The 27,947-nt window shown below is 38.7% G+C and overlaps 1 protein-coding gene across 7 annotated transcripts in view; it reads right to left on the bottom strand.

Annotated features, from left to right (window-relative positions):
• Window positions 1-27,947, bottom strand: part of RNF216 (ring finger protein 216) — a 151,147-nt gene that overhangs the window by 114,637 nt on the left and 8,563 nt on the right. For 3 of the 7 annotated variants that reach the window (XM_027610514.2, XM_027610521.1, XM_027610515.2), the window contains exons 2-5: window positions 18,888-19,021; window positions 12,383-12,516; window positions 2,718-3,575; window positions 1,438-1,514 (exon numbers count right to left, since the gene is read on the bottom strand). In XM_027610514.2, the coding sequence (XP_027466315.1) occupies window positions 1,438-1,514; window positions 2,718-3,575; window positions 12,383-12,516; window positions 18,888-18,954 (1,136 nt within the window). In that variant the 5' untranslated portion in view covers window positions 18,955-19,021. Of the gene's footprint in view, window positions 1-1,437; window positions 1,515-2,717; window positions 3,576-12,382; window positions 12,517-18,887; window positions 19,022-23,420; window positions 23,479-26,914; window positions 26,981-27,947 lie in introns of those variants that run through there. The other 4 variants (XM_027610516.2, XM_027610517.2, XM_027610520.2 and 1 more) reach the window with 4 other exon arrangements.

The raw sequence follows: 27,947 nt of genomic DNA, 5'->3' as shown, positions 1-27,947 counted from the left end.
AACACAAAAATGTAAAATTTAGAAAGACTGAGGGGAAAAAAACCTTAATGTTAAACTTAAATGGGAAATCATGAACATGTAATTAAAAAAACCCCGTATTTCCTTGCTCTGTCCCCTGTAAGGGCTGACAAGTGATGACATGCTAGTGGCAAAAACCCGGGTTTCTTGGAGAAATGACCACATTCCAGGTTTAGGGCAGAAACATTCAAGGTAAGCCCAAGCAACTCTGTATTTTACAAAGCAAGGGCATGCTCAGACTAACTGGGCCATGTCAAAATGATACAGATGCATCTTAAGAGGTTTCTACTGGTCAAACATAGGATAATTCAGTACCAAAAACAAAAAAGGTTTTAACTCATTTTAAAATACCACTTATATAAAAACTTTAAGTCTACAGTAACTTAGAATCAAAAAAATAAAATCTTAAAACAAACAAACAAGCCGGGTCACAGTGGCTATCCCCGGATAGAGGGCGACAAGACAGGGTAGCCACTGGCACCAACAGTGTCTTTGTATGAATTAGAACAGAGCATCTCCTCTGGCTCCTGACCTGGGAAATGGGGCTCTTCCCACTTGGCCGTGGCAGGGAACAGCTCTCACTTGCACTCTGGGCTGAGTATTATAGTGCTGGGCATAATCTTTTGAGGACAGAGGTTTAGGTATACTACCTCTTCTGTTCGATGGATGTAATCTGTATTAATTAACTGAAAATTTTATTAGTTTCAATATTCTACGTTCCTCACAAATTTACAATGGTTTTACCTCTGCAGACTAGGAGGGAAAAGAGTGTAAAAGGAAAAGGACATACTTTTGTTTTCTTTGGGACACTTCTATTTTTTAAAAATTATAGTTATCATTTTTGTGATAAACACTAAAGAAACACTTCCATACACTTCTCCAAACAGGCAGAGTGGTTGCAGAACACTTTGTTACAAATATAGGGAAGAAAATGTCTTTAAACCACCTGACCAAAACACGTAGTATCAATGCTCAGAATTAACAAAACACCTTAATTCCATAACCATGCAGTATTAAGTAAAACCCAGAAAAGTCTGTACATGACTAAAATTAGAACTCTAACAGGATCATTAAAGAAAACATAATGCTAAGCGAAGTAAGCCAGTCACAAAAGGATAAATACCGTGTTATTCTATTATGAAGTCCCTGGAGTAGTCAAATTCAGAGAGACAGAAAGTAGAAGTGTAGGTCCCAGGGGCTGGGGGTGGAGGGGCGGGGGATAAGGAGTTAATGTTTAATGGGGACAGTTCCATTTTGGGAAGATGAAAATGTTCTGGGGATGGTGGCGATGGTTGTGCAAAAATGTGGAGATAATTAATGCCACTGATCTGTACACTTAAAAATGGTAAAAACAGTAGATTTTTATATTATGTGTATTTCACTACAGTAAGAAAAACAAAAGGCATGTGGTGTACTTACACATTCAAATCATAATAATTCTTCAAATGAATTATCTCCTCAATATACCCATTTGCAACATCTGGAAATCTTGCCTCCTGAAAAGGAATAAAAACATTATTTTTTATCCACAAGAATGGTTTCAAATAGCAATAAAAACCAGATGGCAAAAAGTAAAATGACTCAAGACGAGAAAGGGGCTGTAAGGCAGGTCTGTGCGTAGACGTACGTGTCTGCATAGACTGTGGACTCTAGAAAAGACCCTAGAGATTATCTGGTCCTCTGCCACTTTGCATATCCATTCTTCGTGTCCTTTTTTTTTTTTTTACTTTTATTATGTTATGTTAATCACCATACATCATTAGTTTTTTTTTATTTATTGTTATGTTAATCACCATACATCATTAGTTTTTGATGTAGTGTTCCATGATTCATTGTCTTCATATAACACCCAGTGCTCCATGCAGAACGTGCCCTCTTTAATACCCATCACCAGGCTAACCCATCCCCCCGAACCCCTCCCCTCTAAAACCCTCAGTTTGTTTCTCGGAGTCCATAGTCTCTCATGGCTCGTCCCCCCGTTCTTCACTCTTTCAATTAACGCTGAACATCTCTGCCCAGGCAAAAGGAGTCCGAAAAGGAGTAAAGCGCTACCTCTTAAAATGCACATGAGCTAGTGTGCCAGATGAAAACACCTGGGGGAAGAAGGGTTAAAAGCCTGCTCAAAGGCAATGAGCAGCTGAGCCAGAACTCACAGCCCTGCATCACACTCTATATGAGGGATATCCAAAAGAACTTCATACAATGATGGAAATACTCTATTCTGTGATTTCCAGTATGGTAGCTCTTCAGCCCCATGTGACTATTAGGCACTTTAAATGTGATTAGTACCACTGGAAATAGAATTTTAAATTTTATTTAATTGTAAGACACTTACATTTAAACAGGTACATGAAACTACCACATTGGACAGTGCAGCTCTAGGTAATCTTATAAACCTGCCTTATGGGTCTGAATTGGAATTAACTCAAAACCTTTTTAAAACCAGGGGCACTGCTCATATGACAGCACCAGGGTACCCATGATCTACAGCTAGAATCCCAGAGGGCTTGCTGTGGGGTTAAGGATAGATTAGGATGACTGATTTAATTTTCCTATCTTCAGAGTCTTTCTTCTCCTGGTATCCAGCTATAGATCCCTTAGGAAAATGAAGTGCCCTCCCCCGCCCCGTCGTGATTTTGCAGTAAAAGAAAACTCAGTACATTTAGTGTAATTATTCACTTAAATAAAATAAAACTTACTGTTTCTTTCACTAAAAGTGCAACGAGTTCTTGATCTACCTCAGTAGCTTCTTGCCCCCAAAGGTTTTCCAAATTGGGCTCCTGAGATCCTGGTGGTGGAAAGGCTGGTCCTGGCTCTTCATCATCTATTGCTAATTGTTGGTCTTCAAGCTCTCCTAGAGGATGGGCAGGCTGAGGAGAAGAAGGGCCTGGAATCCCATCCTGCTGGGGTTCTGGTCTTGGAAAAACTGGCCTTGGAAAAGCCAGCCCTGGGGGTTCATGTTGATACAACAACGGGCCCAGTTCTGCTTCAGGCTGCCGCTTCTGAGGAACAACCTGGTTTGTTCTCTCACGGGGCTGTTGGTTTAGGGATTGGAAGTAAGGATGGTCTAACCAGCAGTCTTCTCCGATGGCTTGATCATCTAGGATAGCAGTAGATTCTTCAAGGTTTGATAAAAGCTCTGTCTCTGAATCTTCAGATGACTGGTTCTGAGTGTCTAGAGGATCACCTTCTGGTAAAAGAAGGCTACCTTCTTCCAAGATAACGATTTTCTGCTCTGATCTCGGGTTGACGATGTCATTTGCTGCTTGGTTATGACTTGGTCCAGGTTTGGGTTCTCTTTCTGTTTGGCCACTTGGCTTAATGAATTCAGAAACTCCAGGAGGCCCAAGATCCAGAAATTCACCGTAGTCATCCTCAGAATCATCCTGTGCCCCAGAATCAAACAATGAGCTGTTACACACTGAAAAATAGCCGTTCTTATCTGATTCAAAGGCTGTTCTAGACTTTTTAGGCCTTTCTTCTCCCAATCTTTTGAGATCTTGCCACTGGGCAGCTGGTTTGATGAGATTGGGTCGTGATGTCTGAGGTTTATTTGTCTAAGAAAAAATGAAATTTTAATAATAATTCAATTTCTTTCCTAGGTCTATGTCTCCTTGTGTACTTATGTTGAGCTTTGGAGACAGGATGGGAAAGAAACAAAACCCAAAACACCCTACCCAACAAAACCTATTCTCAACATTTCTCTTAACACTGAAATTTGATCACAACTGTAAGAATCAGAGTAGCCATTCACAGACTGGAACCTGAGTTATAGTTTGAATTATAATTTCACCTGAGACCACTAAAAAATAACTACATAGCAGAGGAAATAATGAAAGAATGACAAAACAGCAGAGGAATGAGGACTGTTAAAAAATATGGAAAGAATTTAAGCTTCATTAGTAGTTAGCAAAATGCAAATTAAAAAAAGACCCCCAGCCCCCATAAGACTGGCAGAGTTTTTAGTTAGATAATATCAAGCAGTGATAAGGATGTAGGAAAACTCTCAGGCTATCATTCACTGCTGGAGAATTTAGGAAAACAATTTGGCATTACTGACTAAATTAAAAATGTATATCCTTAGGATCTATCAGTACAACCTTTTGGATCTATCAGTACAACATTTTTATATCTATTCTATAAACCCTTATGTATCTAAAGGGCACATATATATCAGATACTCACTGCCACATTGCTTATAACATAAAAAGAAAAAAATCAGAGACATTCTACAGTTTATGCCCAAGAGAGAAGTTTAATTGAAATGGATGTCCAACTGTAAGATAACAGAATATAGATGCCTCTGACCTTTCTCTCCTCTGAAATCACCCCGATCCAGGGAGAAGAATGAGACACAGAACTGAAAATCTTTGATGAAACCAGCAGACATATGCAATCGCAAATCACAACATGTAAGAGGAGGAGCTGATAAATGCAGTGACAGAAGTACAACTACAGACTTCAGATAAGGAAGAGAAAGCTTCAGAAAGGCAGAAAGTTTTCCAAAGACAGTGTTGTGCCCTAGGAGGACAAGACCAATACCCTGTTTGGAACAAGGGGAACTGCCACTTCATTTGACAGGAGTTTCTGAGGAGCTTAGACTAGAAGGGAACAAACACCTGTGTGTGTGTGTGTGTGTGTGTGTGTGTGTGTGTGTGTGTGTGTGTGTGTGTGTGTGTGTGTGTGTGTGTGTGTATGGGGGGGGCAGGCTGTCAGTGACACAGGATGGACAGAAACTTTGAAAAGGGCTTCTGTGGAACCAGCAATCTCTGCCAGGTCCTAAGAAGAGAAGGCTATATAAACATAAGTCCACGTGCACAAACACCCCTTGTGCACACGCACATGCACACGTGTGCACACACCCGCCCTCTGGTAAGAGAACTGCTAGTCAGCAACAGTGCCTGAGCCTTTCCCTAACGTAACTGCCTACAAAGAGCTGGTCCAGGAAAACTTCAATCGCATTCAAAGTTGAGTAATAAAAAAACAACCAGAAACTATATAAAGACATCCAACTTTTAAAAAAAGAAATGGCAGATAAGTAACATAATTAGAAAATTAGTACTACACAGCAGGTAAAATAGTGACAAAACAGAAACAAGAACACAAAGAAGTAATAAAATAATTATCTCTTTAATATAAACATTTTAAATCATGGTTGAGTAGAAATAAGGTAATCATCAAAAGCTGGGAGGTGAAGTGAAGAAGCCAGGGGTCCAAAAATACACTTAAAGCTGATAAATCAACTGATACATGTAAGGACAACATTTGAAACTATAAAAGTAATACCAGAAGAACTAAAAAGAATAAAACTAAGGATAAAAAGCTTTCAAAAAAAAAGAAAAATTAAAAAAAATTTTTTTTCAAATTATCAGCTAGAACATGGCCTCAAAATAAGTAAAAACAAAACCTCCAAGATGCAGGGAATATATAGTGAAAGATAATTATTTTTAAAAAGATTTATTTATTTTTGAGAGAGAGCATGAGAGCATATGAGTCGGGAAGAGAGGCAGAGGAAGAAGAGAGAGGGAACCTTAAGCAGACTCCCTGCTGAGTGTAGAGCCTGACAGGGCTTGATCCCATGACCATGAAATCATGATGTGAACTGAAATCGAGTCGGATGCTTAACCTAATGAGCCACCCAGGTATCCCTGAAAGATTATTTTTAAAAGCAGTAAAAATGTAAAGCAAAAGAAATACTATGAGAGAACTAAAAACAAATTGTAATAGTCACATTAATAAATATAAATGAGGGGCACCTTACTGGCTCAGGGGAGTGTATGACTCTTGATCTTGGGGTTGTGAGTTTGAGCCCTACCTTGGATGTAGTGATTAAATAATTTAATATAAAAGAGATCAATTCCTCTATTAAATTTAAAAGTCTCTTTAAAAAGAACCCCTAAAGCAAAACCCAACCATACACTCGATCACATAAGTTATTGGCACACAGTGATTCAGAAAGCACATGGGTAAGGGCACAAAAGTGGACTTCTGTTTCTAGTAACAACATGCTAGCTAGATCATTCAGAACAACGCTTCTACTGAGTAAAAGCAGAAAACTTGGTCAAAATATCAAAGCAACATCAAACATCTACTTGAAGGCCTCAGATATATAGGGGGACAGGAACCAGGAAGAAGTCCAGTAAAATGAGCCCCACACTGGGGTATTTTTCTCTTATAGCTACATTTGCTAATTCCAGGTCCGGCTGAAGATAAGACGACAAACAACACTTCTGACATCCTTACTGAGGAGCTATGGGCACCAAAGGTGGAATTCAGAACTCACCACAGGGAAGGGTTCTGGTAAATCTCAAATTCAAGGGTGAACTGGAAATATGCTGGACCTCCCTGGAAATGAATCCTAGCTTGGATAGTTTAAATCCCTCCATCTGAAATTGCTTGTCCCCCAACCTTGTTTGAAAAACAAATGTTAAGGGATGCCTGGGTGGCTCAGTCGGTTAAGTGTCTGCTTCAGCTCAGGTCATGATGCCAGGATCCTGGGACTGAGTCCCGCATTGGACTTCTGGCTCAGTGGGGAGCCTGCTTCTCCCTCTGCCTGCCACTCCCCCTGCTTGTGCTCTCCTTTTCTGACAAATAAAACAAACAAACAAAAAAGAAAAACAAATGTGAGGGGCACCTGGGTGGCTCAGTTGGTTAAGTGTCAGCTTTCAGCTCAGGTCATGATCCCGGGGTCCTGGGATGGAGCCCCGCCTCAGGCTCCCTGCTCAGTGGGGAGTCTGCTTCTCCCTCTTCCTCTGTCCCTCCCCCTAACATGTGCACTCTCTCTCAAATAAATAAAATCTTAAAAAAAAAAAAAAAGGGAAGCAGTCTAAATAAGGAATAGATACAAAATGATTGAAAATTAGGTAAGAAAACAGTAGAAATAAAGACTATGGTGAAAAGGTTTTACCAACTATGTAAGTGGAGTTCTGAAAGAGAGAGATAAGAAGCAATATTTGAAGACAAAATACAAATATTCAGGAAGGACAGTGGCTTGATTTGTTTTGAAGATCTAAGCAGGATGAATTAAAAAACCCCAAATGACAGAAACCTAAGTTAAGCACAGGAAGACTTCAGAAATCAAATATAAATTCTTAAAAGCACATATTGCCTTCAAAAGCAAAAATAAGACTGACTTTTCAACACAAAAATGAAAGCCAGAAAACACTGGAATAATACATTCCTAGTGTTAAAAGAAAATAACTACCACAAAGAATTTTATGCTGAGTGAAAAGATAAGTCCTAAGGAGTGTTCTTTCTTTCTTTCTTTGAGACAGAAAGAATGAGAGAGAGAGAGAGAGAGAGCGAGCACATGAGAGGGGGGAGGGTCAGAGGGAGAAGCAGACTCCTGACAAGCAGGGAGCCCGATGCGGGACTCGATCCAGGGACTCCAGGATCATGACCTGAGCCGAAGGCAGTCGCTTAACCAACTGAGCCACCCAGGCGCCCTAAGGAGTGTTCTTTAGGTAGAAGAAAAATAATCTGCAAGATGCAGAAAGTAATGAAGAACAACAAAAAAGGGAAATATTTGGAGGAAATGAAGTGGATGCTGATCATATAAAACAAAAAAGATTGTGTAGAGTTTAAAAAAAATGTATACAGAATTAAGATATATTTAAAGAACAGTATTTAATTTGGTAGGTAAATAGAGTTAAAGTGTTCTAAAGTCTTTATCCAGGAAGAATCTAAAGTACTAATTTATATTAATGTTGAGGCACCTCTGTGTGTGAGGAAGCCTGAACAAGTCCTTAAAACAGATCACATGTATTAGACCTGACACCAAAAACAACTGACAAAAGAATAAACTGAATTTCATCAAAGTTTAAAACTTTTATGCTTCAAAGGACACCATCAAATAGTGAAAAGACAATTCAAAGAATGAGAGAAAATATATGCAAATCAGGTATCTGATAAGGGTCACTATGAATATACAAAGATTCAATAATACAAAGACAATCCTGTTTAAAAATGGGCACATGATCTGCATAGGCATTTCTCCAAAGAAGATATGCAAATGTCAATAAGCACATCAAAAGAGGCTAAATAACACTGGCCATAGGGAAACGCAATTCAAAACCATGAGATACCACTTCACATCCATAAGGATGGCAGTAATGAAAAAGATATAACTAACAATTGTTTGAGAGAATATGGAGAAACTGGAACCCTCATTCACTGCTGGTGGGAATGTACGACAGTGCATCTGCTATGGAAAATAGTCTGGTAGAATAAAACAGAGTTATTATATGATCCAGCAATTCCATTCCTAGGGGTATAACTGCTATGGTCTTAATGTTCGGGTCAGTCTTCCTGACCCTCATGAATCCTCATGAATGGGATTAGTGCTTTTGTAGAAGAGGCTCCAGCGAGATCCCTAGCCTCTTCTACCATGTGAGGACACAGTGAGAGGTGCTAGCTTTGAACCAGAAAGAGGGTCTTCTACATTAGAACACAACCATGCTGGCGTCTTGATCTTGGACTTCCCAGCCTCCAGAACTGTGAGCAATAAATTTGTTGTTTATAAGCTACCCAGTGGTATTTTGTTATAGTAGCCGGAATGGACTAAGACAATAACCAGGAAAAAAAAAATATGTCCACACAAAAACTGCTACATGAATGTTCATAGCAGCATTAGTCATAACAGCAAAAAGTGGAAGCATTCCATATGTCCATCAATTGATGAATGGATAAACAACATGTGGTACATCCATACAATGGAATACTATTTGGCAATAAAAAGGAAGTACTTACTTATGCTACATCACAGATGAATCTTGAAGACATTATGTTGAATGAAAGAAGCTGGTCACAAATAAAATCAAATATTGTATGATCCCATTCATATGAAATGTCCATAAGAGAGGCACATATATACAGACAGAAAGTAAATTAGTGGTTGCCTAGGGAGGGGTGCAGAGGATGGTGGTGTCAGGGTGAGGGGGGTTAGCAATCACTGTTAATGGGCATAGGGTTTCCTTTTGGGATAATGAAAACGTCCTAAAATTGTGTTGATGGCTGTAAAACTCTGTAAATACATGAAAAACTACTGACCTATATATACTTCTCTTTTTTTAAGTAGGCTCCATGCCCAGTGTGCAGCCCAGTGTGGGCTTGAATGCATGACCCTGACATCAAGACCTGAGCTAAGAGTTGGACATTTAACTGACTGAGCCACCCAGGTGCCCCAAACTGTATATTTTAGATGAATAAACTGTATGGTATGTGAATTATATCTCAAAAAAGTTGTTTTAAAAAGGGAGAGGGGGCGCCTGGGTGGCTCAGTTGGTTAAGCGACTGCCTTCGGCTCAGGTCATGATCCTGGAGTCCCGGGATCGAGTCCCGCATCGGGCTCCCTGCTCAGCAGCGAGTCTGCTTCTCCCTCTGACCCTCTTCCCTCTCGTGCTTTCTATCTCTCATTCTCTCTCTCAAATAAAGAAATAAAATCTTAAAAAAAAATAAAAATAAAAAGGGAGAGAGATCCTATGTAGAAGCCCCGATAAAAGCAATGCCTGTTGGCTTCTAGCTGCTCCAGTCCCCTGCTGCCCCAGCTCCAGCACCATCTGACAACAGCCACACAAGACGTCCCAAGCTAGAATAATCCAGCTGAGCCCTTCTCAAATTCCTGATCCACAGAAACAAATGACTGCAGTTGTTTTGAGCCATTAAGTTTTGAGGTGATACATTACATGGCAATAAGTAAAATAATAATAAATATAAAAGAAGAATGACCAACTCACGAAGTTAGTAAAAGGACCATAAAATAAATGCCAAAGAAGCATGTTAAATATGCTAAAGCAGAAGGAAAGCATTCAAGACAAAAGCAGAAACTGATTAGCAAGAAAACAAATGGTAGCACTAGAACACGAATCTCAAAACAGTTTCTTTGGTGAAGGAGGGAGAAGAGGGGAGGAAGGAAGGTAATGTCAGTTCATCAAATCAGGGAAAGGGGATAAAACACAAGTACACAAAATAGAAAAGGAAAATGGAGGAACCACAGACTCAGAGGACAGAGAGAGGACAACAGGTTATTTAATTTTATTAAATACATTAAAAAAACTAAAGAAATTATTTTGTAGGAAAATATCAGTGAACAAAATTGATATTAAGGGGTGCCTGGGTGGCTCAGTTGTTGAGAACTCAGTTCTCGGCTCAGGTCACGATCCCAGTATCCTGGGATCGAGTCCCACATCGGGCTCCCTGCTCAGTGGGAAGCCTGCTTCTCCCTCTCCCACTCCCCCTGCTTGTGTTCCCTCTCTCGCCGTGTCTCTCTCTTTCAAATAAATAAATAAAATCCTTAAAGAAACAACAAAAAAAAACCCAAAAAACACACAAACTGATATTAAAGGGAGAGAAGGGGCACCTGGGGTGGCTTGGTCACTTAAACATCCAACTCTTGGTTTCAGTTCAGGTGGTAATCTCAGGGTCGTGAGATCAAGCCCTGCACTGGACTCCATGCTCAGTGCAGAGTCTGCTTGAGATTCTCTCTCTCCTCTGCCCCTCCTACACTCTCTAAAATAAATTAATCTTTAAAAAAAAAAAAGTGACAGAAGGGGACGCCTGGGTATCTCAGTCGGTTAAGTGTCTAACTCCTGATTTCGGCTCAGGTACTAATCTTATGGTCATTGAGTTTGAGCCCTGCGTTGGGCTCCATGCTGGGTGCAAAGCCTACTTAAAAAAAAAAGTGACAGAAAATCTAGACATGTTAATTACTGTAGAGGAAGCTGAGACAGTTTCAAAGAACTGGCCTCCAAGAAAAGCAACAGCCCAAATGCCAGATTTTACCAAATCTGTAAGGAACATAACTCAAATGTTATTTAAAATAGTAATATTAAAGCAAAGAAGAAAGAAAACTTCTAAATTCTTTTTATGAAATCAGAATCAATCATGTTTATAAAAACCCTGTCAAAGATAGCACAGGCACACACATACACTACAGGCCAATCTCACTCATGAGATCTTTGGAGAAAACCCTAAATAAAATCTTAGCAAATGGAATCCAAGGGCATATTACCATTACATTATAATACCATTACCACACAGAGTCGATCCAGAGACAGCAAAATAATTTACATTAAGAGAGCGAAGAAAAATTATACGACAATCTCCACAGATGCTAAAACGGAATTTGATAGAATTCTATATTCACTAATAAAAACTTAAAAGTAGATGGCTACTTCCTTAACATACTTTAAAAAATGGTATCGCAGGAGCACCTGGGTGGCTCAGTTGGTTAAGCGTCTGTCTTCGGCTCAGGTCATGATCACAGAATCCTAGGACTGAGTCTCACATCAGGCTCCCTGCTCAGGTAGGAGTCTGGTTCTCCCTCTCCCACTGCTCCTCCCCCACCGGTGCCCTCTAATAAATAAATAAAATCTTTAAAAAAAAAAAGGGTATCTCAAGCAAAAAGCCACCATCTCACTTAGCGAAGAAACACTAGAAGTATTCTGTATTCCCATTTACGCCAGTGGGTATTTTCCTCATTCCTATTCCTACTATTAAAATTTTTGAGAAGATATTATTTAATATAATTAGACAAGATAAAGACAAATTTAAAAACTAGAAAGGAAGAAACTGCAAGTATCATTATTTGCAGATAGATCAGATGCCATCCCTTGAGAGGTTCATAGGGTCAACTGAAAAACAACTACAGATGATAAAGATAAGGTGAAATTAATATAAAATTAATATTAAAACCAACAGACTCCTAAATTTAAAAAAAAAGTAGTTAAAAGGTATAGTGGAAGAAAAGATGCCATTTACAAAAGTGACAGAAAAGATAAAATACCAGGAAGAAACTTAACAAAAATGTTTAACATTTATAATAAGAAAAATTCAAAATGCTCTAGCTGAGGGATATAAAGGAAGGCTAGACCAAATGGAACAAAAGTTAGAAAGGGTATTATAAAAAATTGTTAAGTTTAACGATAAGATTTGTTTTGAATTCACTGATCTACCTACTGGAATTAGAAAAGCTGAGCTCAAAATTTATATAAAAATATAAGCAAAAAAATATCCAGGATGATTCTGAAAAATAGACTAAACAGGGGAGATGAGCACTATCTGATATTAAAATACACAATAAGGTTGTAGTAATTCCAACAGTGCAGACTAGTGCACAAATAGTCACAGCAATAGTGCAGAAGTTGAGAAAGAGACCAAACGTACGGCTTCTAAACCCATGGGGGCATCACTTAGGGTAGAAAAGGGGCTGCTCTCAGAGATGCAGGACCACAGCACACACAGAGTGCTACAGGGCAACAGAAATGGCGCTCTCAGCTGTCCTACCAACCACCACTGCCGCAGGGCCAAAGAATCAGATCAATAACTTGCAATAATGCCTCATCACTGTAAGTTTAAGGAAACTCACTTCTGTCAGGATGACATCATCATCCAGGTCCTCTTCGTCGTGTTCCTGAGGAGCTGGGGTGACCAGCATAGGAACCCCTTCCTCATCAGAGGAGTCAGATATAGTGATGGGTCCATCTCTGAGATTGATCCAGTCTAAAAGGAGGCAGAGAACATGGTTACCAGGAGATAAGCATGATCACATTCAGTCTTTTAATTCAATTTTGGCATGAAAAGCTACTGGTGTGTTAGCTTATCTCAAGCAGCACCCGCACCCACAGCCAGGTTTCCGTGGTGAGCCTTGCCAATAATACATTTTGGGAATCAATAGAGAAAATCTGACAACAGTATCAACTTTTTCTTATACTAGGTCTGAGAAATCTGTTGGTGAAATCTTGACTGCCAATTTTTAAAAAAGTGAAATCATGGTCTCCCACCTCATCTCTATTACTCCCACCTCATCTCTATTACTATTAAAACAACTGGGAGTTGTTTTATTCAACTGATTAATCTGAAAAAACTTTCACTCGAAACTAAGTAAAATTTTCATTTAATATTTAAAATACCAATTTGCTCACCTTATACATAAACTTTAGTTTACACATAGTTCATTGTTTCAAACCAATTTAGCATCTATGACTGTAAACAACAGAACCTTCCTAATTGCATTTTTAAATTTTATTATTTTTTTTAAAGATTTGAGAGAGAGAGCATGCGCATGAGTGAGCACGAAGAGCAGAGGGAGAGGGAGGAGAGAAGCAGATTCCCCACTGAGCGTGGAGCCCAACATAAGGCTTGATCTCAGGACCCTGAGATCATGACCTGAGCCGAAATCAAGAGTCGGACGTTTAACTGACTGAGCCAACCAGGTGCCCCATCCTTTTAAGTACAACTAGAGTTAAGCTAACTATCTGGATACAGAAATTATTATGTTCAAAGGTTCTAACTCCTTTTATTTGTTTGAATATGAATTACTGGATAACACAAACTGTTAAATTTTTCCTGCCTGGCTCATGGTAATGTTAAAGGTTAAAACAGGCAATGAAGAGAAAATGCATTAAGAGTCCTAGAGAAAAGGTTAGGGGGAAAAAAACCCCACAATGAGAAAAGAGGTATCATCAATTACAAATGCTGAAATATCTCCATTAAAGCTCTAGTATCTTTTTCAAGGCTAATGCCTCATTTATTTTAATGGCATCCAACAATTTTTCTTAAAAGATTTTATTTGTTTGACAGAGACACAGCGAGAGAGGGAACACAAGCAGGGGGAGTGGGAGAGGGAGTAGGAGGCTTCCCGCACAGCAGGGAGGCCGATGTGGGACTCGATCCCAAGATCCTGGGATCATGACCTGAACCGAAGGCAGACGCTTAACGACAGAACCACCCAAGCGCCCAGCATCCAACAATTTGAAAAGCAATCTAAAGTCAATTATCTCATTTCATCCCTGTAACAGAGCTGTGTTGAGCCAGTGAGTGCAGTTTGTTGAATCTAAGGTCAGACTGCCTGGGTTCAAGTCTCCACTCTACCATATGCCAGCCACATGATGCTATTACCTAACTTCATCAAGCATCACTTCCTCAACATTAAAAAAAGGTTAACAGTGATGGTTTGAGGGGAAAAGGCTCAAACCCACAGCCTGCAGGGTGGACAGCCAACCAGAGGTAGCCTAATTCATGTGACAGAATCCCAGATTTTCCTGAACGTTCCCAATCATTATATTCCTTTGGTCATTTCCAGATATTAAATGGTTGTTTTTGAAAATTCTAATTCTTTTTGGAAGATCTAATTGGCTTTATTAAGCAATGAATGATTTGGGCAGCACCCCATCTAGCAAGCAGAGTGGAGCTCTGGACAATTTTGTCTAATTTTACCACTGGTTTTGGAGAGAATTTGCTAAGCTCAGTCAGCCATTCCAAAAAAACCCACCCTGTGGAGGTCCATTATGAAGAGACACTGAGGCAGAGGCACTAGACACCAAGCACAGGGTCAAGACAGGAAAGGGGTGCCAGTGAAATAGCATAATGAACAAGACTCTGGCTGCCTTCTACTTCTTAGCTCCCAGAATGCTGGCAGACAGTCTCAGATTCCATAGGCAGGAAATTGTACATTCCTTTCTGGAAAAAGTGGCCCAAGAAAAGAACACTTACTGACGACCTTGGAAGACTCAATGAAAAAGCTGGCTTGAAACCTACTGCCTCACAGTGGAAGCCCAATGGTTGACAAGATATTCCCTAACACACCATGTATAAACACATTAGCCTTTAAAAAATTAAAGTAAAACAAAGTCTATGAACCAAATGTATAACTCCATGAATTAATCAAAAGGCCCATACCTGAGTGACCATCACCAAGGTCAGTAAATACATTTCCAGCACAATAGTCTCCTAACTCCACAGACTAATTCTGTTTGTTTTTTGAGTATACATTCGTTTCTGGCTTTCTTGCAAATACTAGGTCCATGTATTCATGCTGTGGCATGTGCTGTAGCTCTCTGCTGTACGTAATCCACTATATGACTATATTGCAAGTTATTTATTTTTCTGTCAGTGGACATTTGGGTTGGTTCCAGTCTTGGCTATTTTGGATAACACTGTCTTGAACACTTTTTTTTTTTAAGGAGAGAGAGAGGGAGGGAGAGGGAGAGAAAGAACGTTAAGGAGGCTCACTCAGGCTTGATCCCATGACCTTGAGATCATGACCCGAGCCAAAATCAAGAGATGCATACTTAACTGACTGAGCCACCTAGGTGCCCCTAATTCTGTCTTGAACATTCTTATACATGTCTATTGGTATACTCATTTCAGTTCGGTACATTCTTGGAGTGGAAGTGCTAAACCATAGGGAAAGCATATGTTCAATTTTAGCGGACAACGCCAAACAATTTTCCCAATTGTGCTAATATAAACCCCCGGCAGCAGTGTGGGGTGGGATGGTACCTGCTACTTCATGTCCTTATTGGAACATAGCCATGTTCATTCATTTACATATCAACTATAACTGCCTTCACATTATAACGGTATAGCTGATTAATTGCCAACAGAGAGCACAAGACTTGCAAGGCAAAAATAGTGACTATCTGACTTTTAAAAATTCGCTAAGTCCTCATTTAGATTATTCAGTTTTTTTCAAACATGATATTAGATGCATCTCATAAGCTTCAACAGATTGTATTTTCATTATCATGCAATTCAAAATATTTTGATTTCCACTGTGATTTCTTTGAACCGTCATTCTGAAATGTATTCCTATGTTCCACACATATAAGGACTTTCTAATTATATTTCTGTAATTGATTTACAACTTAATTCCAATATGATTAGAGAATATAACCTATATGATTTCAATCCTCTGAAACCTGGAATTTGTTTTGTGGCTCAAAATATGGCCAATTTTGTTAAATACGTTGGGTGCAGTATTCCACTTATGTCTGTTATGTCAAATTTGTTGATCGTGTTCTATATCATACAAATGTTTGTGAATGCTTGCTGTCAGTTAAAGAAACATGTTAAAATCCCCATTATAATTGTGGATTTATCCATTTCTCCTTTTAGTTCTGTCAATTTTTGCTTTGTGTATTTTGACATGTCACTGACTGTACAGAGGTTAGAACTGTTTTATCTTTCCAGTGCATTGACCCCTTTATCATTATAAACTCTTTATCTTTATTTATTAATACTTCTGGCTCAAGTATCTACTTTATCTGATAATACATAGACATACCAGCTCTTTTTTTTTTTAAAGATTTTATTTATTTATTTGAGAGGGAGAGAATGAGAGACAGAGCATGAGAGGGAGGAGGGTCAGAGGGAGAAGCAGACTCCCTGCTGAGCAGGGAGCTTGATGCGGGACTCGATCCTGGAACTCCAGGATCATGACCTGAGCCGAAGGCAGTCGCTTAACCAACTGAGCCACCCAGGCGCCCGACACACCAGCTCTTTTTTGTGCTACTTGCATAACCTATCTCTTTTCATTCCTGTACTTTTAACCTTTATTTTACCTTCATTTTTTTTTTTAAAGATTTTATTTACTTATTTGACAGACAGAGACATAGCGAGAGAGGGAACACAAGCAGGGGGACTGGGAGAGGGAGAAGCAGGCTTCCTGCTGAGCAGGGAGCCTGATGCGGGGCTTGATCCCAGGACCCCGGGATCATGACCTGAGCTGAAGGCAGACGCTTAACGACTGAGCCACCCAGGTGCCCCTAATTTTACCTTTTTTTTTTTTTTTTAAGATTTTACTTATTTATTTGACAGACAGAGACATAGCGAGAGAGGGAACACAAGCAGGGGGAGTGGGAGAGGGAGAAGCAGGCTCCCCACGGAGCAGAGAGCCCGATGTGGGGCTTGATCCTAGGACCCTAGGATCATGACCTGAGCCGAAGGCAGTTGCTTAACCAACTGAGCCACCCAAACGCCCCTACCTTCATTTTTAAGCCTATTTTTACTGGGTATGGAATTCTTGCAATTAAATATTACTCAGCAATTAAAAACGATTTAATTGATACATGCAACCATGGATGAATCTCAAAACATTATGTTGGGCAGAATAATTCAGGCATAAAGAGTATAAACTGTATGCTTCCATTTATATGAAACTGTATAGCGACAAAAAACAGACCAGTGGTTTTCTTAGGCCAGGAGTAGAGTGAGGACTGGTCGCAGAGAGGGCATAAAGGAACCTTTCTGGGATGACAGAAATGTTCCACATCATGAGTAAAGGGGGTGGTAACATGGGTATTTTCATTTTTCAGAGCCCACTAAACTATATGCTTAAAATGTGTGCATTTATTTAAGTAAATTATACCTCAATAAAGATGATTTAAAAATAAACCTACAGGGGTTGGCACAATAAAATTAATACAGCTCATAAAAACAAAACAACTCCGCATGCCTGAGAAAAATCTTCATGCTGGGTGCAAAACACACAAAACTTTTCTAACAAAAAAATATACCTCCAAAGTGAATAATTTCCCCAAAGGAATTAGTTGTTCTGAAACTCTGTTCAAGTGTATTTAAAACCCGGTCACAAAACAACTACAACATTAATTTGATATATGTGTTCAAAAAATTTGGAAATGATCCCATATACAAATTACAGCTAAGATTTAAAACTTTCTGAATCATAATAAATTATGGTTCTCTTACTACCAAGTTAGAATAAACTATTAATAAAATCCTTTAAAAATTAGTACTTTTGCACTCATAATTTGCACAGCATTTTATTTTTCTCAAAATTTCTCAAAAGCAATATTTTTATTTGCTTAATAAAATCTGCTCAACTTTAAATGCTCTCTGAAAGCCAAACGTATATAATTTACCCTCTGCTGGGAAAAAAATAATCCTCATAAGCACAAATTATTATTAATGGGGAAAAATATGGTACAATTTCTTCCATGGAAATTTATTTTCTTTAAAAAAATTCTTTTAGGGGAGCCTGGGTGGCTCAGTCAGTTAGGCGGCTGCCTTCGGCTCAGGTCATAATCCCAGGCTCGAGCCCTGCATAGGGCTCCCTGCTCGGCGGGGAGCGTGCTTCTCCCTTTCCCTCTGCCTGCCTCTCTGCCTACTTGTTCTCTCTCTGTATCTCTCTGCCAAATAAATAAATAAAATCTTTAAAAAAAAAACAACAAAATATCTCCCTTACTTTAAAAAAAAATAAAAAAAATAAAAAAATTCTGTGAGTGTGCACGCGTGCGCGCGCACACACACGCGCACACACACAGTGGGGAGGGGGAGGGACAGAGGGAGAGAAAGAAGCAGACTCCTCACCTAGCAGGGAGCCTGACTTGGGGCTTGATCCCCGGACCCTAGGATCATGACCTGAGCAGACACTTAACCAACTGAGCCACCCAGGTGCCCCCTTCCATGGAATTTATACTTGCAAAAAATACTTCTCCTACTCAGCAGCATGAATTTTCTCCTTTCGGCCTAAGTGTAAATGTGAATTAGGATTTGACAGGAAATTTCATATGCATTTAGCAATGTTACAGAAATACAGGCTCCCTTCCCTTTTTGAATCAATGAACTTCCCCAAATTTTAAACACTGTACAATGAAAGAATACATGCTCTAAAATTCCCTGTAAGGCAACCAGAATCTTTTGGCAAAAAATAAATTAAGCATAATATGAGGGGGCAAAATGCTAGAGCAGCACTTTCAGATCATATAGGCCTGGAGAAGCACTCCTTTGAAGACCCCATTCCTTCAAAAACGGAACTGCCACAGTTCCCACACTTCCACCTCTTAAGATCCAATGACTGCACATTCACAGCTTATTCTGGCTTGCTCATTAATAGCTTAATAACCCACTTGTGATGAAAGATTCTTCAACTTCATTCATGCCAGTATGTGTCACCATTTGACACAAAATTCTAGTCTGATGAGTCCACTACACCAGATGTTCTGAGGTCTAAAAATGAAATGTCTCTGGGTTCCACATGGTGCAAAATAGGTTAATTTCAAAGAAACTATGACCGTACCATAAAGAGAAAAAGCAATGATGGAAGGGAGAAAGTGAGAACAAACACTTACCTTGTCCCCTGTGGCAGTGAAAGTTGTTCAAGTGAATGACTTCTTCATTATTGTTTCCTTCTGCCATTTTCAAATGCACACATACACATGTGCTTGCTAATATCTAAACATGGTGACTATCTGTTCAAAAGGGTCTGAAAAAGAAAAAAAAGAACATTAAGAATGAGGGATTGTCAAAACTCTTCCCACATGGGCGCCTGGGTGGCTCAGTTGGTTAAGTGACTGCCTTCGGCTCAGGTCATGATCTTGGAGTCCTGGGATCGAGTCCCGCATCGGGCTCCCTGCTCGGCGGGGAGTCTGCTTCTCCCTCTGACCCTACCCCCTCTCATGTGCTCTCTCTCTCTAATAAATAAATAAAATATTAAAAAAAACAACAACCTCTTCCCACATATTTGGTGAAGGTGGCATTCTGAGCTTATGGTGAAAACACCACCGAAGGGGAAAAAAAAAGAATGCATAACTAAAAAGCTGATGGTGGGGAGAAGAATAATAAAAAAAATAACCAATTATTGCAAAAGAACATATAAAAGAGGAATAAAGGATCAAAGAACAGATGGAACATATAAGTAAAAATAAGATACACTTAAAAACTCAATTACAGCAACCTATGGAAAGGGAGGAAATACTTGCAACTCATAATATCTGGTAAGGGGTTAAAATTCAAAATATACAAAGAACTCCTACAACTCAACAGCCAAAAAGCAAATAATCCAATTTTAAAATGGGAAAGGGATCTAGATAGACATTTTTCCAATAAGATATTCTTATGCACTACAGGTACATGAAAAGGTGCTCAATATCACTAATCACCAGGGAAATGCAAATCAAAACCAAGAGCTATAGCCTCCCACTTGTTAGAATGACTATCACCAAAAAGATAAAGAGATAACAAATGCGGGCGAGGACATGGAGAAAAGGCAGCCCTCATACACTACTGGAGGGAATGTAAATTCCCTCTATTGAAACTAGTATGGGGGTGCATCAAAAAAATAAAAATGGGGCACCTGGGTGGCTCAGTTGGTTAAGCGTCTGCTTTGGCTCAGGTCATGATCCCAGGGTCCTGGGGCTGAGTCCTAATTCGGGATCCCTGCTCACTGAGGAGTTGGCTTCTCCCTCTGCCTCTACCTCTCCCCCCTGCTTGTGCGCTCTCTCTCTCTCACACGCTAAGAAATAAAATATTAAAACAAAACAAAACAAATTAAAAATAAAACTATCATATGATCCAGCAATTCCATTTCTGGGTATATATCTGAAGGAAAAGAAATCACTAATGTTCAAGAGCTATCTGCACCCCCATGTTCACTGCAGCGTTATTTACAATAGCCAAGATGTGGACACAGCCTAAGTGTTCATTCAGTGAATGGGTAAAGAAAATAGAGGGGCACTGGGTGGTTCAGTCAGTTAAGTGTCCAATTCTTGGTTTCAGCTCAGGTCATGATCTCAGGGTCCTAAGACTGAGCCCTGCATTGGGCTTTGCACTGAGCATGGAGTCTGCTTGTCCCTCTCCCTCTGCTCCTCCCCCTGCTCTCTCTCATAAATAAATTTAAAAAAGAAAAAAAAAAAGTAATGCTAGAAAACAGAACACTAATCTGAAAAAAAAAAAAAGAGGGAAATCCTGCCATTTGCAACAACATGGATGAACTCTGAAAGCATTTATACGCTCAGTGAAATGAGACAGAAAGACAAATATGATATAATCTCACATGTGGAATCCAAAAAAACCCCAAAACCTCCCAAAGACCCAAACTCGTAGAAAGTGAGATCACATGTGGTTACCAAAGGTAGGAGAACTGGATAAAGGGGGTCAAAAGGTACAAACTTCCAGTTACAAAATACATAAGTAATGGGGCCGTAAGGTTCAACATGAGGACTATAGTTAACGCTGCTGTAGGGTGTATTTCGAAGTTGCTAAGAGAGTAAATCCTGAAAGATCTAATTGCAAGGAAAAAAAAACGTTTTTCTCTTTTTTGGGGGGTTATCCATATGAGATGATGAATGTTAACTAAACTTCCTGAGGTAATCACTTTGCAATTTACATACAAGTCATTATTCCATACAACTTAAATACAATCATATTGAAAATTATATTACATAAACACTTTTATGTATAAGAAAAAGCTTTAAAGTAAAAGGATGGAAAGCAATAGACTGAACATCAATAACTCCTAAGATACTTTATTTTTCAGTCATAAAACATCCATCTGATTTTTTAAATAAACTCCAATTCTATGTTGAAGCTCTTTTCAACTATTTAACCTTTTCCTTTCTGGGTGAGGGCAGAAGGGGTACAACAAAACCCATGAAAAACTCTATGAATAGACTAGGATCAGACAAAATTGACATAAGTAGTATTAGAGATGAGTAGGGAGATTTCATCCAGTTAAGAGGGTCAACTCACAGAAGATATAATACCAAATGTGTACGAATCTAATACTATTGCTTCAAAACACATATACCTGAAACTGACAGACCTTAAGGAAGTAACACAAATCCACACTTATAGCTGGACAGACTTGAACAGTACTATCAAACCACTTGACCTCACTGACATTTATAGCAACTGCAGAACACATTCTTTTCAAGTATATAGGGAACATTTATAAAACGGATTATATCCTGAGTCATAAGGCTAGTCTCAACAAATTTCATGGGCTTGAAATCACACAGAACAGCCAGTAAAAGAAAGATAACTAGGAAATTTCTAAATATTGGAAATTAAGCAAACTAAACAACTCATGGGTTAAAGAAGAAATTACAATGAAAATTAGAAACTCCTGTATTTTGACTGGATGAACCAAACGGTAATGAAAACAAAATACATCAAAATTCGTAGGCTGAAGTTAAGGCAGTGTTTAGAGGGCAATTTATACATCCAAATGCTATTTTAGAAGAAAAAGGACCAAGAAATCAATGATCAAAGCCTTGATCTCAAGAAGCTGGAAAAAGCACAGTAAATCAAACCAGAAAAATAGAAGACAATCATAACAGCAGAAATCAACAAAACAGATACAAACATATAAAGTCCAAACAAAAAGTTGTTTCTCTAAAATGATTAAGAAGACTGATAAATCTCTATCGTAATTCATCAAGGAAAAATGGGAGAAAACACAAATAACCATTATCAGGAATGTAAAAGAAGATACCACTACAGATTCTACAATATAAAAGGAATACTATAATAATTTTATACCAATTAATATGAAATTGTGAATGGGCAAACTCCTTCAGATACAACTTACCACAGCTGAACAAAGAACATTTATTCATTCATTTATTTATTTATAAATTATTTACTTAAGTAATCTCTATACCCACTGTGGGGCTCAAACTTACCACCCTGAGATCAAACTCACCACCCTGAGATCAAGAGTCACATGCTTTGTGGACTGAGCCAGCCAGGTGCCCCTGAACAAAGACAATTTTAAATCTGAACAGAGCTGTACCAAATAAGGAAACTGAATCAGTAATTAATAACTTTCCCACAAAGAATACTGTAAAAGCTCTGAAACCTTTCCCAGTAAAGTCTTCTAAGTATTTGAGGAAGAAATGTAACTAATATTACAAAAACTCAGAACAGCAAAAGAACAAACATTATTTCTGAATCATTTTATGAGGCCTGTATAATTTTGATACTAAAAGCTCCTAAGAACAGCACAAGAAAGACCGATATCTATCATGAACACAGAGGCAAAAATCATAACCAAAGCAAAGTAAGTTACATAACTGGAATAAAGAAAAAACTATATAATCATTGCAGCAGGCTGGGGGAGAAAAAAGCATTAAAATTTAACACCTAGGGCGCCTGGGTGGCTCAGTCGTTAAGCGTCTGCCTTCGGCTCAGGTCATGATCCCAGGGTCCTGGGATCGAGTCCCGCATCGGGCTCCCTGCTCCGCAGGAAACCTGCTTCTCCCTCTCCCACTCCCCTTGCTTGTGTTCCTGCTCTCGCTATCTCTCTCTCTGTCAAATAAATAAAATCTTTAAAAAAAAAAAATAAATAAAAAAAAAAATAAAATAAAATTTAACACCTATTCATGATTAAAATCTCTCAGCCTATTAGTTATTAGAAAAGACTTCCTTCATCAAGTTAAAGACATTTCAAAAATACTAGAGCAAACATCACATCTAACAGTAAAACAATGAAAAGCTTTCTCCCTGAAATTGAGGAGTTTTCACCATTTCTTGTCTACACTGTACTGGAGGTTGTATCAAGTGGAGTAGGGCAATAAAGAGAAATAAAATATCAAGCTGAAGAAATCAAACTGGCATTATTTGCAGATGGTAAGATTGTATATTGATGCAAAGACAGACAGAGAAACAGAATAGAGGGCTCAGAAACAGACCCATATACATTTGGTCATCCATATAAAAACAAAGGTGCTACTACAACGCGGTGGGAAGAATGGTCTTCCAATAAACCCTGCTGGGCCAAGTGGGTATCTATATGGGAAGAAAATGAGCCTTGATTCATTCCTTATACCACACATAAACATCAATTCCAGATGGATTATCAAAAGATAAAACAACAGGGGCACCTGGGTGGCTCAGTCGGTTGAGTGTCCGACTCTTGATCTCAGGTCAGGTCTTGATCTTGGGGTCTTGAGTACAAGCCCCATGCTGGGTGTGGAGCCTACTTAAAAAAAAAAAAACAATAAAAATACTGGAAGATAACAGGACAAAATTATATTTGTATATGTGACTGTACATAGAAATACCACTATAATGAGTAAGTGGAATGAATAACCACGTCTCTGGATATATGGCCAATATACAAAAATGAACACTATACTAGTAAGAAACAATCAGAAAATGGTACTTTCAAAGGATACTCCTTAGAGTAGCATCAAAAACTATCATATACCAAGGAATAAATGCAATGAAAGACATGCCAGATCTCTATACAGAAAACTGTAAATCACTGAGAGAAACCAAAGAACACTAAGGAATGGAGAGACATACCATATTCATGGGCTGGAAAGCTCAATTTTGTAAAGATGTCAATTCCTCCCAAATTGATCTACCAATTTAATATAGCCTTAATAGGATTTTAAAAAGTGGATATATACTAGGTGATTCTAAAATCTACAGGAAAATGCAAAGAGCCAAGAATAAACAAGGCATTCATAAAGAAAAACAAAAGGTGGAAGATTTACACTATCAGGTAGTAAGTCTTATCAATACAAAGCTACAGTTAATTAAGACCATGTGGTATTGGCAAAAGAAGAGAAAAACAGACCAAAGGAACAGAGTCCAAAAATATTCATTCATGTGGATGTCTGATTTATGACAAAAGTGGCATTGCAGAGCAGTGGAAAACATGTTTTTACTCTATAATGCTGTACTAGAAAGCTGTATGGGGGGGGCAGAAGAATGAGGAACTAGGTCTCTTCCTCATGCCTTAGACAAAAATGACTTTACGTGAACTCTTGATTTAAACAGAAAGGTAAAAAAGTTTCTAGAAGATACCATAAAAAAAATACCTTCACAAACTTGGGAGTTGGGAAAGATAGCTTAAACAGGATATAAAAAGTACTATCCATAATAGAAAAAACTGAAATACTGTACATCAAAAATAAAAACTTCTATTCACAGAAGAAATTATTAGGAGTGAAAAGGCAAGCCACTGGGAGAAAAAATTTGCAATACATATAACAAAGAGCTCCTATCCAACAAATATAAAGAACACTTAATGGTAAATGAAAAACACAAGAACAAACCAGACAACTTCAAGGAAAAATGGGCTAAAAAATTTGAATTCCCAATGTTGAGTACCCTGAGGAAACCCAAAAGGCCCGTTAACAAATGAAGACGTGCCCAACATTATGAGACATCAGAGGAACGTAAATGGAAATCACAAGGGAATTCTGGGAAGACAGCAGCACCACAGTTTTTGAACCTACTCAAAGTCTCATCTAAGAACAAAAAAATTCCTGGGGCACCTGGGTGGCTCAGTCGTTAAGCATCTGTCTTCGGCTCAGGTCGTGATCCCGGGGTCCTGGGATCGAGCCCCACATCGGGCTCCCTGCTCAGTGGAGAGCCTGCTTCTCCCTCTCCCATCTCCCACTCCCCCCTGCTTGTGTTCCCTCTCTCGCTGTTGTCTCTGTCAAATAAATAAAATCTTAAAAAAAAAAAACCACACACAAAAAACAAAAAAAATTCCAAATTAGAAAAAAAACTAAGAAAGAATCACTATAAACTTCCAAATACGAACCCAAGACAAATCATCAAGAGCCATGAGATCTCTGAAGTACCATTTGTGCCTCAGAAATCACAGGGAATCATTCAGACCTGAGAAAAGGACAACCCCCAAACAACCAACATGTATTCACTGAAAAGCACACAGGCCAATCTGAGAAAGCTGCGAGAACACCAGGAAGGGGTTTGCTCAGTTCAACAACAGGGGAGTGCAAGGAATTCAAGTTAAGATCTGAGAGTGAAGCAGTCTAGGACCCATAAAGTTTCAAACCTGATCTAGCAGGGCTCCCTTGCAGGACAGGGCCCAACGAGATGAAAAGCTGGGAAGAATGAAATTGAGTAAGACAGAGACAATAAAGACAAAGAGAAGGCAGGCCTACATAACAATAGACGACGAAGCCAGAAATCTCAAAACGCAAGCTGTCATATTTTGAACACTGCACAAAAAGGGAGTTCTGTGAGGTTTGAAAAGCTATCCTAAACTACCCTCCTTCTAAAAGTCCAAGAAAACCAGTGTCATTAAAAATGAGCAAAGATTCTGGCTTGCGGAGTTTCTGCTGAAAAATAAAAATAAGAAATTATGTCAAAACTCTTATAAAGTTATAAGAAAAACAAGCAGCAGCAAAACATCCCTATAAACAATGAAAACATGCCAGAAAGATTAAAAAAATTTTTTAAAATATTTTATTTATTTGACAGAGAGAGATAGCAAGAGCAGGAACACAAGCAGGGGGAGTGGGAGAGGGAGAAGCAGGCTTCCCGCTGAGCAGGGAGCCTGATGCGGGGCTCAATCCCAGGACCCTGGGACCTTGACCTGAGCCGAAGGCAGATGCTTAACGACTGAGCCACCCAGGCGCCCCTAAAACATGCCAGAAAGATTTAACAACCTAAAGGACACTATGAAAATAATACAAGACATAAAACAATATAAATCAGAACTAGAAAACTCAGAAATGGAATGACAGATCTCAGGAAAGAAACAAAAATTAAAAAAAGTTTCAGGAGCTTCCCCTCTCTTCCTTGGCGCTGCCTGTGGAGGTGGCAGCCATCTGTTACTGGGCATCATGGCTGCCCTCAGACCTCTGGTGAAGTCCAAGATCGTTAAAAAGAGGACCAAGAAGTTCATCCAGCACCAGTCAGACCACTATGTCAAAATTAAGCACAACTGGAGGAAACCCAGAGGCAATGACAATAGGGTGCGCAGAAGATTCAAGGGCCAGATCTTGATGCCCAACGTTGGTTACGGGAGCAACAAGAAAACAAAGCACATGTTGCCCAGTGGCTTCCGGAAGTTCCTAGTCCACAACGTCAAGGAGCTTGAACTGCTGCTGATATGAAACAAATCTTACTGTGCAGAGATTGCTCACAATGTCCCCTCCAAGAACCGCAAAGCTATTGTGGAAAGAGCAGCCCAGCTGGCAGAGTCACCAATCCCAACGCCAGGCTGCCCAGCAAAGAAAATTAATAGACAGCTTGTTGTGCACGTCATATTTGTGTTAATAAAACCATAAAACTACCAAAAAAAAAAGTTTCAGGAGTGAAGGCTAAATTAGAAGGAACACAAGTGTGAGTAAACATAACGCATACTGCTTAGGAGAACTGAAAGGTAAAAGGAGAATTTTAAATAGAAAACTAAAGAGATCAAGGAACAAATATTCAAGACAAACACTGTCCAACATAACAAACAGCACCTCCTGAATAAATCGAAAGGGAAGAGAATACTAAAAATTGTAAAGGAAAAAAATTTTTCCTAAAATAAAAATGTTAAGACATTTCAAAAGAATGCAGTAAATACCTAAACAACAACAACAAAACAAAAAACAAAAAAACCCACCTAAAATGACAACCATCAAGACACACATACTTTAAAGAAATCCTTTTAGGACCTGGGCTTGAGACACTGAAAAGAAAGAAAATTAGATTAGCAGACTTTGATAGTGATGCTTTATGCCATTAGAAAATGGTACAGGATACTTTAAAAAAAAATGAGTCAGAGATTTTGTATCCAGCAAAAATAATTTCAAAGAAAAGGAGCACAAATAAATTTATCAATATAAAAGAACTTATGGATTTTTGATTGTTTCTACAGGACCTTCCTGAGGAATTTGACAGAAAAATAAACTTCAGGCAACCAAAATGACTAAAGACACCAACACAAAGACTGGCAGTAAACATTAAATATGTAATTACTTGTAGCACAAAGATTAAATGAGAACTAAAATTAAGGAATATAGTACAATTATAAAAATTATGGGGAGGGGAAGCATATGCAAAATTTTAAAGTCATGTAATCGTAATGGTTGTGACATTCTGAGACTTTCATTCTGACACTTTTGTGTGTAACAAGTTAAAAAGATTAGCAGTTATGGACTATTCTAAATCTATTAATCCTTGTGCCCTTGAGAATCAAGAATTTCAGTGTAAATAAAAAAAAGGAATCTTACTTATAATATAGAAAACCCCAATAGCCCTAAATTTGAATTACAATTATTAGTGTGAACTCATAAAATATTTTTGTTCTGTACCCAAAAAAAAAAAAAAAAAAAAAAAGGCCTAAAAACAAATTACTTGTAGCAATGAACATACACATTGCCTAGATTATGGTCTTTAAATACTATTTCCCACCAAAAGAAACCAGGGCTTTTTTGAGAAACTACTAATTCCAATTCTGGAGCAGGAATCTTACAAAATGAGCCTACAACACCCTGTCATATCAGATACCAAGAAAGCAATCAAAAAACTATTTATCAAAGACTGGGTTCTGTCAGAGTAACTCAGAAAAAAAAAATCCCAAAGAGGCTCCCACTGGCCAAACATGGGACATTTTGAGTTCCAAGAAAGATAATAATATGGCATGAATCTCTTAA

Source organism: Zalophus californianus, chromosome 10 (assembly GCF_009762305.2).
Source record: "Zalophus californianus isolate mZalCal1 chromosome 10, mZalCal1.pri.v2, whole genome shotgun sequence".
Taxonomy (NCBI): domain Eukaryota; kingdom Metazoa; phylum Chordata; class Mammalia; order Carnivora; family Otariidae; genus Zalophus; species Zalophus californianus.
Note: the sequence above shows the minus strand (reverse complement) of the source record. Positions and strands in the feature narration are given on the sequence as shown.